The sequence below is a fragment of the Leptosomus discolor genome, unplaced genomic scaffold (genome assembly GCF_034619465.1).
Source record: "Leptosomus discolor isolate bLepDis1 unplaced genomic scaffold, bLepDis1.hap2 HAP2_SCAFFOLD_35, whole genome shotgun sequence".
Lineage (NCBI taxonomy): Eukaryota > Metazoa > Chordata > Aves > Leptosomiformes > Leptosomidae > Leptosomus > Leptosomus discolor.
Genome location: NW_028237764.1, coordinates 1,457,895 through 1,471,788, shown reverse-complemented (window position 1 = coordinate 1,471,788; position 13,894 = coordinate 1,457,895). Strand labels below are relative to the sequence as shown.

Sequence of the window (13,894 nt, the reverse complement as noted above, 5' to 3'; positions counted from 1 at the left end):
TCCCCTTCAGTGCAGATGCCTTCCCTGGAGCAACCCCCTGGTCTCCTCACTCACGCAGCAGAGCCTCTGCCCTTAATGTCACGGGGATTTGGACATGAGTTGCCTTCCCAGCAACCTGACCACCACAGAGGAGACACGCTCAAGTGTCCGACTGCATCTCCCTCTCCTGCCTCCGCTGGCAGGGGGACTTTAGCATCTCATCTTCTCCCTGCTGCCCTTGTTCTTGCTGTTACACTCATTGGTGTGGGGGATGGAAGACAGAAGTGCAGCTGAGACACCAACACGGCATGGACTGTTATTTTCCTGCTTTAGGCTGAGATAGAGCTTTTTCTTCTTCCTAGGAGCAAGAGCAGTGCTGTGTTTTGGATTCAGTATGTGATTTGATATGAGCAGAAGGTTGATAGTACGCTGAAGTTTTTAGCTGTTACTGAGAAATCAAGTGGAACAGGGTTTGCTCAGAAAATGCCACCTTAATTTCTCACAGTCTTTTCCTCCATGGACAGGTCCGCATGCTTAGGAGCAGCAAATGTCCAACGCCAGCACCATCACCCAGTTCCTCCTCCTGGCACTCGCAGACACAAGGGAGCTGCAGCTCTTGACCTTCGGGCTCTTCCTGGGCATCTACCTGGCTGCCCTCCTGGGCAACGGACTCATCATCACTGCCATAGCCTGCGACCACCGCCTCCACACCCCCATGTACTTCTTCCTCCTCAATCTCTCCCTGCTCGACCTTGGCTCCCTCTCCACCACTCTCCCCAAAGCCATGGCCAATGCCCTCTGGAACACCAGGGCCATCTCCCACGCAGGATGTGTTGCACAGTTTTTTCTCTTTGTCTTCTTGATCACAGCAGAGTATTGTCTCCTCACCGTCATGGCCTACGACCGCTACGTTGCCATCTGCAAACCCCTGCACTACGGGACCCTCCTGGGCAGCAGAGCTTGTGTCCACATGGCAGCAGCTGCCTGGGGCACTGCTTTTCCCTATGCTGTACTGCACACGGCCAATACATTTTCACTGCCCCTCTGCCAAGGCAATGCTGTGGACCAGTTCTTCTGTGAAATCCCCCAGATCCTCAAGCTCTCCTGCTCAGACACCTACCTCAGGGAGGCTGGGGTGGTTGTGGTCAGTGCCTGTTTAGGCTTTGGTTGTTTTGTGTTCATTGTGGTGTCCTACGTGCAGATCTTCAGGGCCGTGCTGAGGATCCCCTCGGAGCAGGGACGCCACAAAGCCTTTTCCACCTGCCTCCCTCACCTGGCCGTGGTCTCCCTGTTCGTCAGCACTGCTGTGTTTGTCTACCTGAAGCCTCCTTCTATCTCCTCCCCATGCCTGGATGTTGTGGTGTCATTTCTGTACTCAGTGGTGCCTCCAGCAGCGAACCCCCTCATCTACAGCATGAGGAACCGGGAGCTCAAGGACACGCTGAAGAAACATTTTCAATCACTTGTCTGTCAGCAGCAATGAGCTGCCCATGGCTCTTCACAAGTGATTTCCCATTCTCTCAGCAACCTCCTGGGCTTTGGGCATTTCACCCAGGAGAACTCTCTTTGCTCAGGAATGTCTGAAGCCACTCCACTTCTCCAAAGGCAGGAACCCAGCTTTCTGACCCAGAGGCCTTTAGACGTGTGTCTGGCACGATGGTACAGCTGGTCTGCTGTGCTGTATCTCTGCAATAAAAGGGCATTTCCTCAGTGCTCGTGTCTGGAGGTTGGAGGTCTTCTTCCAAAGCTGCAATTAGGAACAGGCTGAAGAAATACCCGGCATGAGGCCGTGCTGCTGTGCTTGGGTTCTCCATGGGCTCAGGGGAGGAGTGTACGGGGTGATGTGTCAGGAAAGGGCCAGTGCTGAGAGTTCACCTTTGGGTGCCCAGTGACTCTGGAGACGGTCCATGATCCATAGGGATCTGCCTGGGACTGCCTTCCCATGGCTTACGGGCCCTTGAATCCCCTCAGCCCACAAAGCAGCACCACAAACTTGGGGCCATGTGGGGAGCATGTGGAGGGTGCGGGAGAACCAGCCAGGCCAGCAGGGACACAGTTCTCTGTGGAAAGGCTCTCTGGGGGCAGTGACAAGAGCCTGGACAAGAGAAATGAGCAACTTATGAGGACAATAAATGCCTTAATAAATGCTTAGGACGGCAATAAAGAAATATCCATCTTCCCCTGTAACTTCACTACCACTATTCTGCCTGTCCAACAGTGTATTTACTTTCTTTAATCTTTCAGATATTTGCACCCGCCTAGGATCCAATGATCATTTCTGAAGTCACCTTTTCAGATGCCGACTGGCCAGACAAAGGCCCTTCCCATTATTCTCCAGCTTCCTCCTCCCTTAATCTTTGTTCATTCAGATGCCTCTCACCTATGTTGCTGTTTGAGCTTCAGGGAGTAAAATCTTACATGTCTTTCAACAGTCTAATTGTCTATTTAGACAACACTTTCATTGTGTTTATAGCTCTCATTTTGTATCTACCTGCCTCAAATATTTCTCCTCAGATTATCGCTTGTAGAAAGTTCAACCTCATCAGAGACAGCTTGGACAGAACATGTGCTTGGGAGTGTGTTTTATTGTTCATGAAACTTTATCGTGCCTCACTGTTCTCTGTTTGCACATCAGGAAAGTTCTTCTGTGCCCGTGTGCAGCCGGGTCTGTCAGGAGATCAGGCGGGAGATGATGCAATGGAGCTGTAACATCCAGCTGCAGAATGCAGGGGAGAAGGCTGATGTCACAAAAGTGATGCAGGTTCCAGGGGACAATGAGGAAAAAGGTGGGGTTGGGGAGGTGAGGAGCAAGGTTGTCCATACAGTGTCTGACCTCAAAAAAATGATTTTCCGCTCAGTCCAGACCTCCTGAGGAGACCCTCGGGATCATTAGCACTTGGAGAATGCTGCTCCAAACCCTCCTCTGAAAGAAAAGGCAGAAGGTGTCACCCTTAAAATAAAAAATAAATTTATTATATGCACTTTGAAATCTTCCTCCTGAACTACACTATGAAACAGCTCCAGTTATCTGTGCAAGTTTTGAAGAGTTAAAGAAAATGACAAGGTAAACAGCTCATTAGGGCATTTGGGGCTCATTCCATGACCCTCAGGTACTGAGAGAAGCCTGAAGAAACCTCTCCAGAAGTCAAAGTCAGAAGCAAAGCCCAGAAGTCCCTTGAAGCCCTGACTGGCCCCCTGAGGGCCCTTACTGACAAAGCCTCCCCAGGGCCTCCTTAGAGCAGATCACTGGAGGCCATGCTTGCAGGCAGGCCAAGGCCCTGTGCAGGGGGCTGGAATGCTGAGAAAACCCTTTACTTTGCTTTAGGAAGCAGAAAGGCCAAGCCCTGACCCTCAGGCCCTGCCAAGGCCCATCCTGACACCCTCCAAGTTCCATCTCACCAGCCTCGCTGGCAGAGGCAACTGCTCTAGCCAAGAGGACCAAGACCTCAGGCCTCTTGGACCTTTCAGCTTGCTACAGCCCTTGGCCATCTCTTCTGCAGCCTGTCCTACCCTGCCCCGAACTTGCCCCTCTTTCCCTTCAGGCTGTTCACACCCTGCTTGCTTTCCCACCCAGCTCTCACCCCACCATTTCTACACCTTCCCTTGTGTCTCTCCACTCTCGCTGGCCATTACTTGAAACACAAAGCCATAGGCTGATACAGACGCCCTCTGGGGGACCTCTTGCACTGCAAGACTACCCTCTGTGAGACATTTCTTTTGTTCTCCCCTCCAGTCTAAACCTTCCAAGCTGCACTTTGTGGAGGTTTCCTCCTCTTCCCACTACCAAGAAAATCTCCATCAGCTCTGAAACCACCCTTCAAGCAGGTGCACGCTGCTCTTGTGCCCTGAGCCTCCACTTCAGCAGGCTAAAGAAGCCCAGAACCTTCATCCTCCCTGCACAGGCTCCAAACTCCAGCCTGCCAGATCTCCTCGGCAGGCTTTCCTTTTCCTCGCCATTCCTCCAGGCAAGGCAGCCCCAAAGCCAGACTCTGGTCATCCAGATGGGGCCACAGCAGTGCTGAGCCAAGGGGGATTACAGGTCCCTTGTCTGGGTGGCCACGCACCTCCTAACGTAGCCCCGTCTCTGCAGCCCCACCTGCAGCTGGACTTACACACGGTGAGCGTGTACCACCGGCTCCTCTGGCATCCCTCGTAGTGCCCAGGCCCTTCTCCTCAGGGTCTTGGCTGTGCTGCCCAGCTGTATTTTCTGGTTTTGTGGGGCAGCATTGAGTGCCTTCTCCTTGTTGCCGTGGCGCACAACCGCTGCACAGCCCTCTGTGACCCCCTGCACTATACCCTCACCATGAGCAGGGGTCTCTGCATCTGGCTGGTGGTGGTGTCATGGCTGACTGTCTTACCAGTGCAAGTAGGACAGACCCACCAGGAGTTGACTTTGCCCTTCTGTGCATCTCGTCACCTTCAACACTTTTTCTGTGACCTCCCCCCTCTGCTGGCACTGGCCTGTGCAGGCACTTTCTGGAACCAAGGGATGCTGTACACCATCATCCTGGCATTCGGAGTCCTTCCCTTCTCCTTCATAGTTGTGTCTTACGTTAAAATTACCAGGGAAACTCTGAAAATACCTTTGGCTCTGGGCAGACACAAAGCCTTTTCCAACTGCTCTTCCCATCTCTGCGTGGTGACACTCTGCTATGGCTTGGCCACAGTCGTCTACTTAAAGCAACGGTCAAAGGATTCCATAGGCACCAACAAATACCTTGCCCTGCTTTACACAGTTGGGACCTCCATGTTTAACCCTGTCATCTATAGCCTGAGGAATAAGGAAGTGAGAATTGCCTTGAAGAGACTCCTCTGGACAAAGTGATACTACAGAGTACTCAAAAGAGTCCGAAATAGTACCAGAACTCTCCCTGGGGTACGTGGTAGCCTGAATAAAGCACCCCATACTTGCTCCAACAAAACCGTGTGTCCAGCCTGGCTTTCATCTTCCTCAAGAAGGGGAAAGGTCTCCTGAGGCCCTCCCGTTATGCCATGCCCCACCATGACATCTTTGTCCTCCAGAGCATCTTCAGTGTCCCTCTATAGCTTAACGCCAGTAGCTACTTCAAGCTGTGCCTGACCAACCACACATTAAAGGGAAATCATCAAAGGATGGTCAGTAGTCAATGGGGCCCAAAAAGTGAAACAATCGATGAAGGGATGACTGCCCTCAGGGCTGAGAAATCGCTTGATGGACCCCACAGACTATCTACGGTGTCCCAGCGTGGAATCAGCTGTAAAAAGTTAAAAGACATGAAAGTCATGTTCCCCTGCTATGATCTCGTCCACGTAGTTGTCTAATGCTTTCTAACTTGACATAAAGAATAAAAAACCCCAATCACCAGGGGAAGAGTCCAGCACTGGAATAGACCTCTGGAGTTTGTGTTGGTTGTGCTTTAACTCCAGCCGGCAAGGTTTCCCGGGGGGAAAGCTCCGACATCCACCACAGCCACACACGCCCTTGGGGCAGTTGACCTTCTGGCACTCATGAGGGGAGGCAGCTCAGGAACACGTGTGTCTGCTAGAACCGAGGCTCCAAATTCTTCTTTGCAGTCGGGGGCTAAGGCTGGATCGAGCTGCACCGACACTCCTCTTGGAGAGGAAGTTTAGAAAGTGAGGGGGACCTGTCTGGACCTCACGATTCAGCGGTGGGTCTTCCTGGACTCTTCTAAAACACAGGGAGGGATCTCCTTCACCCGGCCTGAGAGAAGGGATTCAGCTGTCTCAAGGGAGGCATCTCATCCTGGGTCTGTAGTCCCCAGGGCTAAAAGAGGAGTTAGCTCCATCCCATGCCCACCACAAACCCGCAGGAGGGGGGGTCCCTCTTGCCTCCGTTCAGACGTGCACAAGATAGGCTCCTGCACGTGAGCTCCTTGTCTCAGCTCCCTTGCTCGTTACTGGAAATGGAGGGCAGGAGGAAGGTGCTCAGGCACAGACATTTGGTGACACATTTGGTGCCAGAGGTGACCAAGATGCATGCTGGTAACTGCAAGCTCTGATGGAGCAGTTCCTAGGCACAGGGCAACATCTGGGGGCATCTCCTTAGAGGCTGGTGGGAAATTCCGTTGGCCAACTTAAAAGACAGAAGATGCCCATGGGTAGTACCACTGAACCTGTAACTATTCCCTATGTCCAGGGCATCCTCTAGAGGTATTCAGCTGATCAAACGGAGCCATGTGGCACAGGCAGAGCCAAGTCTCTCTCTTTCTCTTCTCCATCAGCTCTATTTTCTCTATAGCCTTTGAGTCTAACAGCAGTTGTCTCCTGTGCATCCCTTCATTGCCTGCCCTAATTCGGGGCAGCTGAACCTCAATTTAATATCCAAATACAGGCCCATAGTGCCTGTGAAGCCAGATCTAACAGTGTGATTCTCCAAGCCTTTTCTTTGGGGCATTTTCCCTAGAAACAGCAATCCAAACCACCAGCTCTCAGAGGATGCTGATGGCCTGTCCACCATCACACACACTTCACGCCTAGGGAAAGACTACAAACACCAGCATCCACGGGATTGCAGGGTTAGGCAAGCTTGGCCAAGAGCTGCAGGAACGTTTGGAAATCTAACAGGGGTTGCTTGCTGCAGCACGGGTTCTAAAGAGAGGAAAGAACAGAATCCTTGAGCCTGAAAGACTGGGGTTTGTCACATGGAGAAAAGAAACTTGACTTTCTTTTTTAGAGGTGATTGTATTAAATGGACTAACTGGTGATTGATAGGTGAGAAAAAAGGAAGAAAATGGATAAATCTGAGGGCCTTAAAGAACAGTCTTGCTTACTTCCCTGTCCAGATCTTGTAAAAGCTGCATTTAATGAAAGAACATGAAGAAGGAACAGGGTGGAAAGGAGGAAAGGGATGCAAAGGGAGAAGACAAAGCAAGGCAAGGCTAGGTAATCAAAACAAAACAAGGCGAGGCACGACTTGCTTCTTAGAGCTCAGTGAGAGAGGTTAATCCCAGCTCTCCTCACATGTAAGAGCTCATCCCCTGACGCTGTGTCCACACACAAAGGTCTGGGAGACTATCCTAGATGGGAACTGTTCATTTTTACATGGCAAAGGATGAATCCCATCAGGAGTAAAACAGGCTTCTGTCTGCAAGTGAATCCACCGACACTCATGCACCCATGGGACATTTTAACATGACCAATAAGCAGCAGTTTGTGCAGAAATCACAAGTTTTCAGGGTGCTAAAAGGCATTTTTATGCAAGCAGTCAAGCTGCTTCATGCTGTTTTCAGTCCTGCAGGGAAGGGAGTGATTAAAATTGGGTGATCTCCCTACAATACCTCATTTTCTTGAACAGGTCAGGCTTGTAGAACTGCCGAGTGAGCCCTGAATAATTCAGCATTCCTAAACTTGCTGCGCTGTCACTTGGATTTCTGACAGCTTACAAATCTAGCTCTCATCCCAGCCCTGCAATGCTCCCAGTCCCCTGCAAGCCCTCGCAGGAGCAGAGCAATGCTCTTGCTGCCTGGGGCAACAGAGCCTTCCCTTTGCAGTTCCCACCTTCCCAGAGCATAGAGACTTCTGGCCGGGCACACCTGAGGGATGGGAGCCACAAGCGAGTAGCACGGCAAGAGCAGGTTGTTTCTTGTGAAGGAGAGACTCAGATGAAAGATGTTTCAGAATCTCACTTTGACATGAGGAAGGAATATCCTCTTTGAGACAGAGGACTGAGGATGCTGACAGTGCCTCTCCAGCTATGGCCACCTCCCTTTGAGAAGCCTTCTTAAACTCTGGTGTATTAACAATGAGAACAGCAGCTCAGAAAACGTGATAAAAGCATTCAGGTTGGCCAAGTGAAAAACACAGGGTGGTTTTTCTCAAGAGAAGGATCTGAGTTCACAACAACATGTGGTCCTAATAGTTTGATTCCTTTTCTGAGGTATTCCTGCCTCTTTCCTGTGAGTTTTGTCTGTCTCATAGAGGTGCCATGCGAAGTGCCCAAGATAAAACTAGGGTTTGTGTGAGGGAGAAGTCACCACGATTGGTTTCTAATGTACCTGCTCATTCACATAACTGTGCAGAAAAATAAAATAGTTTTATTTTCAGACAAACTGTGAGATACCCACGTTGTTTTTTTTTTTAAATTATGGTTTCAACTCAAAGCAACCATTTCCCTGCAGATTCTCCACGATTTCCTGCTGGTTTGGAAACGCCCTCAAGCATACAGCCTATTCTTTTTAACTCTTCAGTGTCTCAGTGCTTCACAAGATCACAGGTGGATCAAAAAAAAGAGAATATTTATCCTCTACTTCCCCTCCACAGGGGATGTGCAGCCACTTCCTGGGAAGCACGGCCTCAGTGCACGTAGCAGTTGCTTTGGAAGACAAATGCCTTAAGAACGAATTCCTCCTCCTCCTTTACCCCCTTTCTCTTTGCCTTTATTGCTGAGCATGACCTCAGACGGTAAGAAACATCCCCTTGGTCACTTTGGGCCACTGCCCCAGCTGTGCCCCCTCCCAGCCTCTTGCCCACCCCCAGCTTACTGGTCCTTGGTGGGGGTTGGAGACCCAGCCTTGATGCTGTGTCAGCACCGCTCAGCCGCAGCCATCACATCTGTGCCTTGTCACCACCGTCCCCTCTGCACAACACTCGTGGGCTGTGACGAGGACAGTTAATGTCATCCCAGTGAGATCCAGTCCAAAAGCCTTTCCTGACCTGAGGAGCAAAACCTGGACACTTTATTCTGCGTCTGCTCTAATGAGTGGTGAGCAGGGGAAACAGTCGCTTCCCTCAAATTTTGGCAAGGCTTCTCTTGGTAATTCCCAGGACACCTCCTCACCATCAGGGCACACTGCTGGAAGAGCTTTGGCCTTCCATTCCCCAGGACCACCAGGGTCTTTAGCACAGGACTGTACTCTGATCAGACAGTCCCCACAACACTGTGCTGGCTATCCCAGGTGCCAGACCTCATGCCAGTTTTTGTGCATGTCATCAGATTTCTGAGAAGACAGTCCTGCCACCTGCCAGGGTTTCTCCAAATGGATTCCCTAAGGCACCCCAAGCTGGTGTCCCTGACAAACATGATGAAGGTTGCATCCTCCAGGTCACCTTATAAAGGAGAACCATAGAAACCGCACCGGGCCCAGGAGAGATCCCCATGCTGCCTCACCTCCACTGCCCTCCAGGTAGGGTGTGATCCCTTCGCTACTAAATCTCAGTGCAGTCAGCCAACTGGTGTTTCACCCACCTACTTGTCTACCCATGCAGACTATGATGTCCTAACTTGGATACAAGGATACTGCAGCAGAGCGTGTCTAAAGTCTTGCCAAAGTTGAGATAAATGGCATCCACTTTTCTCCTCTTATTCACAAACACAGGTAACTTATCCTGAAGGCAGTCAGCCTGGTGAGGCATGATTGACCCTTGATTACATTACGTGCTGATCATTCTCAGTCACCACCTTCTTCCTTAGGTAGGCAGAAATGTCACCCCACGAGGATTCATTCAGGAACACTCTTCTCATCAAAGCGTGTGGGTCCCTGGCTTGGACTTGTGGCCTTTTTTAGAGATGGGTGCAACGTTCCCTTTCCTACACTTACCAGGGACCTCTCTGTCACCATGACTTTCCCAAGGGGACTGGGAACGACTTGGCTCTGAGAGCAAGGTGCATCTGAGTGCAGGGAAATCTCCACACCAGCACAGTCCCTGTGACAGCCCTCCCTGCCTCCTCCCCCACTAAGCTCCTCCATTTGGCATCCCACCATCGGTGCCCGGCCCTGCACAGCCTCAGTTGTGTCCCATGCCTGTGTTGGCAGAGAGTTGTGCTGTGGGGTCTGGAAGGTGTGGGCCAGAAGAGATACTGCACAGGGCTGGCCATGCCCTAATACAGGCACGGAGACCACCAGGAGGAAGGAGATGGCCACGCAGCACAGGTCCCTCCCCACGGCTGGATTTATGGCCAGAGATTGAAATGGCTGATGCACGGGGCTACTTTGTCCCCACTGCATTGGCGAAGCTTTCCTGGGGTGTCCAAGGAAAATGGCACAGGCCAGCTCCCCTCTCTTGCACCTCTGATGCCTTGCTTCCTTCTCCACGAGACCTGGCTCTGCACCACAAGCCCACTAGAGCGTGTCCTCCCTCTGTATGGTCACCCAGCTCAGCTGACATTGGTGCTTTCCTCTCCTCAGCACTTCGCAGCCCAGCCCAGCCCCTCCTCAGCTCTCCACCCCACCCCTGCCCTCTCCCCAGCCCAGCAGAGCAGCCCAGTCTGGGCTGGCCCCACAGCAGTGCCCACCGCAGGGTGCTGCAGAGCTTTGGGCACTTGCCCCACAGCTGCAGCCTCTCTGAAGGGGCTGAAGATCCCCAACAGCCCCAGGGCTGAAGATGGCGCCATTGGCATGAGGAAGCAGGCGCCAGTCTCTCTCTGGCTCTCCTGCATCCATCCTGTAGGTGATCTCCCACCCCGACTGCCTTTGCCCCACTTTGCCTCCTTGCCAGCCCTGCTCCTGAGGGCAGCACCAAAACCTGAGCCCTGGCGCTCCTCAGCAGCTCACGCGTCTCTCCGGTCTTCTGTCCCTGTACCTGCTGCATCTCCACAGGCTCCCACAACTTTGAAGAGTCCTTGTTTCTGGATACCTGCATTTAGTGGTTTACTCTGGTGGGACTTAGAGGGTGTTTCACTGTCTGAGTCCTCATTCTCTGCTCCCCCCCACGGCATGTGGCAAGTCCCCATCCTCCCCTGGTCTCTCCAGATTCCTTTCCAGAGGGACGGACGTCTGCCATTGCCCCTTTCATAGCTGTGCTACCTTCAAGAAGGTGACTGGGAGCTCATCTACGATCTCCACTGCTCCTGGACACCATGAGGAGATTTTTTCACTCAAGTTTTTGTGTTTAAAAGATCCCTGTGTTACTGTGAGGTTCTGCCCATGACCACAGGGAGAAGAGAAGGAGAAAATATGCTTTTACCATCCAAATCTTGGGTTGCTCTTGGCGGCAGCTGTAGAAGGAGAGCTCAGGCTTCAAGCACTGAACTGAGGAGATCCCCCTTTATTGCAGAGATGCTATTACAAGGGTCAGAGGTGACACAGTGTCTTACTTTCTGCAAGGATCAGACACAACAAGTCAGTTCCTCAGGAGAAGCGGCATGAAACCAAGCAATTCCCTCTAAGTGTGATTCTCCAAGGGAAAAAAACCCAGAGCTTGGCCCAAACTCTGGGCAAAACCGTGGGCACTCTGCAGAGAAGGAGGCAGATTATTGCTGATGGAATAAGTACCATTGGATCACTTTCCACACTGCTTCCTTGAGCTCCTGGTTCCTCATGCTGTAGATGAGGGGGTTCACTGCTGGAGGCACCACCGAGTACAGAACTGCCATCACCAGGCCAAGAGCAGGGGAAGAGGTGGAGGGGGGCTTCAGGTAGGCAAACATGACAGTGCTGAGAAACAGGGTGACCACAACCAGGTGAGGGAGGCAGGTGGAAAAGGCTTTGTGGCGTCCCTGCTCCGAGGGGATCCTCAGCACGGCCCTGAAGATCTGCACGTAGGACACCACAATGAACACAAAACAAACAAAGCCTAAACAGACACTGACCACAAGTAGCCCAGCCTCTCTGAGGTAGGTGTCTGAGCAGGAGAGCTTGAGGATCTGGGGGATTTCACAGAAGAACTGGTCCACAGCATTGCCCTGGCAGAGGGGCAGTGAAAATGTATTGGCCGTGTGCAGCACAGCATAGGGAAAAGCAGTGCCCCAGGCAGCTGCTGCCATGTGGACACAAGCTCTGCTGCCCAGGAGGGTCCCGTAGTGCAGGGGTTTGCAGATGGCAACGTAGCGGTCGTAGGCCATGACAGTGAGAAGAAAATACTCTGCTGCAATAAAAAAGACAAATGTAAATAGCTGTGCAATACACCCTGTGTAGGAGATGGCCCTGGTGTTCCAGAGGGCATTGGCCATGGCTTTGGGGAGAGTGGTGGAGAGGGAGCCCAGATCAAGGAGGGAGAGATTGAGGAGGAAGAAGTACATGGGGGTGTGCAGGCGGTGTTCACAGGCTACAGTGGTGATGATGAGTCCATTGCCCAGGAGGGCAGCCAGGTAGATGCCCAGGAAGAGCCCGAAGGTCAAGAGCTGCAGCTCCCTTGTGTCTGCGAATGGCAGGAGAAGGCACTGGGTGATCGTGCTGGCGTTGGACATTTGCTGCTCCTGAGCATGCAGACCTGTCCATGGAGGAAAAGCCAGTGAGAAATTAAGGTGGCATTTTCTGAGCAAACCCTGTTCCACTTGATTTCTCAGCAACAGCTAAAAACATCAGTGTACTCTCAACCTTCTGCTCATATCAAATCCCATACTGAATCCAAAACACAGCACTGTTCTTGGTACTATGAAGAAGAAATAGCTCTATCTCAGCCTAAACCAGGAAAATAACAGTGCATGCCGTGTTGATGTCTCAGCTGCACTTCTGTCCTCCATCCCCCACACCAATGAGTGTAACAGCAAGAACAAGGGCAGCAGGGAGAAGATGAGATGCTAAAGTCCCCCTGCCAGCGGAGGCAGGAGAGGGAGATGCAGTCGGACACTCGAGCGTGTCTCCTCTGTGGTGGTCAGGTTGCTGGGAAGGCAACTCATGTCCAAATCCCCGTGACATTAAGGGCAGAGGCTCGGCTGCGTGAGTGAGGAGACCAGGGGGTTGCTCCAGGGAAGGCATCTGCACTGAAGGGGATGGCAGGGAGATGCCTGAATCCCCCTCCCACAGCATGTCTGGGAGCAGTTCTCTCCCCCTCCCTGCCCATGTCTCTGCTTCCTGGAGCTTGTCTTGGCCAGGACCTGTTTCTCTGTCCCCACATCTCCTCCCTCCTCACACTCACAGACCCCATCCCACCTGCCACGTCCACAGCTCTGCCCTGCAGACACCTCCTGGCAGCAGGGCCCTGCCCAGGGACATCTCTGTGTGGGCAGGGGTTAATGAGCAGCTCAGACAAGTCCCAACAACAAATGGGGTCTCAAGGCCTGGTGCACAACGCAGAAAGAAATTCCCATTTCTCCCTGCCCACCCAGCAAACCAAGAGGACAAAACTCACAGCCCAGATTTCTTCTCTTTCAGGTGAACAGTTCCTTGACGTGCTGTTTCCAGAAGGAGCCTCTGCAAATGTTGTGGGGGTGATCTGGAGCTGGGAGCAGCCCTGACCCACGCAGTTCCCCCCTGCCAGCAGAAGGGGCCTCCCTTGCTGGGGGTCACTCCTTCTACCCACAGCATCTCCCCACAGTGCCGTGGGGAGCTCCCTGGGCAGGCTGAGAGCTGACCCTGGCAGACAGCAGAGTCCCTGCTCTGGCACACAGCCCCTGTGGGGCAGGGACCCTGCTCTGAAGGGCAGCCCTGGGCACCCCTGCCTGCACACCTACCTTCACACCCCGCAGGTGTCCCTGAGAGAAGGCAGCCATCATGCCCGGTGCATCTGGTGGGGCAGCAGGGAGTCCCTCACCTGGAGCACGTCCTCCTCCTCTACACTAGAGAAACTGTTGGGATCCTCGTGAAAGACTCTATGTGCTGTGGGGTGTTCCAGGATTTGGATAGCCCTACAGAAGCACCAGGTGCATTGCCCTGAACACAGAGACTTACCATGCAGATGGCTGTAAAAATTTCTTTTCCAAGAAACTCTCAGCATCCTCCCCTCCAGACTGGCATTAAGCTCACTCAGTCTCACTTCTCTCCTCTTGGTGCCTGCAGGCAGTGCCCTCAGCCCTGCTGCGCTTTGCACAGGAGCTGCTCCTGGGCAGAGCTGTCTCTCTGCAGCTCTGCCTGCTTGCTAGGAGCTCCCGCCATCCCAGGAGCCCAGCCCAGCTCAGCAGCAGGGGAGCAGCCCAAGGCAGCCCTTTCCCTGCCCCCTCTGGGCTCCCTTGTGGTTTCCCTGGGGCTCCAGGGGAACCTGCTGTCAAACAGGCTGAAGGACTCACTGATGTTCCCTCCCTCAGCTGGGCACAGACACT

At 52.7% G+C, this 13,894-nt stretch overlaps 3 protein-coding genes across 3 annotated transcripts; 2 read left to right on the top strand and 1 right to left on the bottom strand.

The window, feature by feature from the left end:
- The first annotated feature begins 526 nt into the window (after window positions 1–526).
- On the top strand, window positions 527–1,462 carry LOC147412952 (olfactory receptor 14C36-like). Its single transcript, XM_086480929.1, has one exon. The coding sequence runs from the start codon at window positions 527–529 to the stop codon at window positions 1,460–1,462; it is 936 nt and encodes a 311-aa protein (XP_086337055.1).
- A 1,206-nt stretch (window positions 1,463–2,668) lies between these two features.
- LOC147412951 (olfactory receptor 1-like) lies at window positions 2,669–4,804 on the top strand. The gene is made up of 2 exons (XM_086480822.1): window positions 2,669–2,765; window positions 4,449–4,804. Exons 1-2 carry the CDS (start codon window positions 2,669–2,671, stop codon window positions 4,802–4,804), a joined length of 453 nt encoding a protein of 150 aa, XP_086336948.1.
- Window positions 4,805–11,167: 6,363 nt separating this feature from the next.
- On the bottom strand, window positions 11,168–12,103 carry LOC147412950 (olfactory receptor 14A16-like). Its single transcript, XM_086480926.1, has one exon. The coding sequence runs from the start codon at window positions 12,101–12,103 to the stop codon at window positions 11,168–11,170; it is 936 nt and encodes a 311-aa protein (XP_086337052.1).
- Between the last annotated feature and the right edge of the window lie 1,791 nt (window positions 12,104–13,894).

What these genes read in the sequence shown, in the direction of transcription:
- LOC147412951 (XM_086480822.1), top strand. Translation starts at nt 2,669, where the DNA reads ATGATGCAATGGAGCTGTAACATCCAGCTGCAGAATGCAGGGGAGAAG. An exon ending in AGGGGACAATGAGGAAAAAG is followed by an intron (nt 2,766 to 4,448) that starts GTGGGGTTGGGG and finishes TGGCCTGTGCAG; the next exon opens with GCACTTTCTGGAACCAAGGG.
- LOC147412952 (XM_086480929.1), top strand. Translation starts at nt 527, where the DNA reads ATGTCCAACGCCAGCACCATCACCCAGTTCCTCCTCCTGGCACTCGCA.
- LOC147412950 (XM_086480926.1), bottom strand. Translation starts at nt 12,103, where the DNA reads ATGTCCAACGCCAGCACGATCACCCAGTGCCTTCTCCTGCCATTCGCA.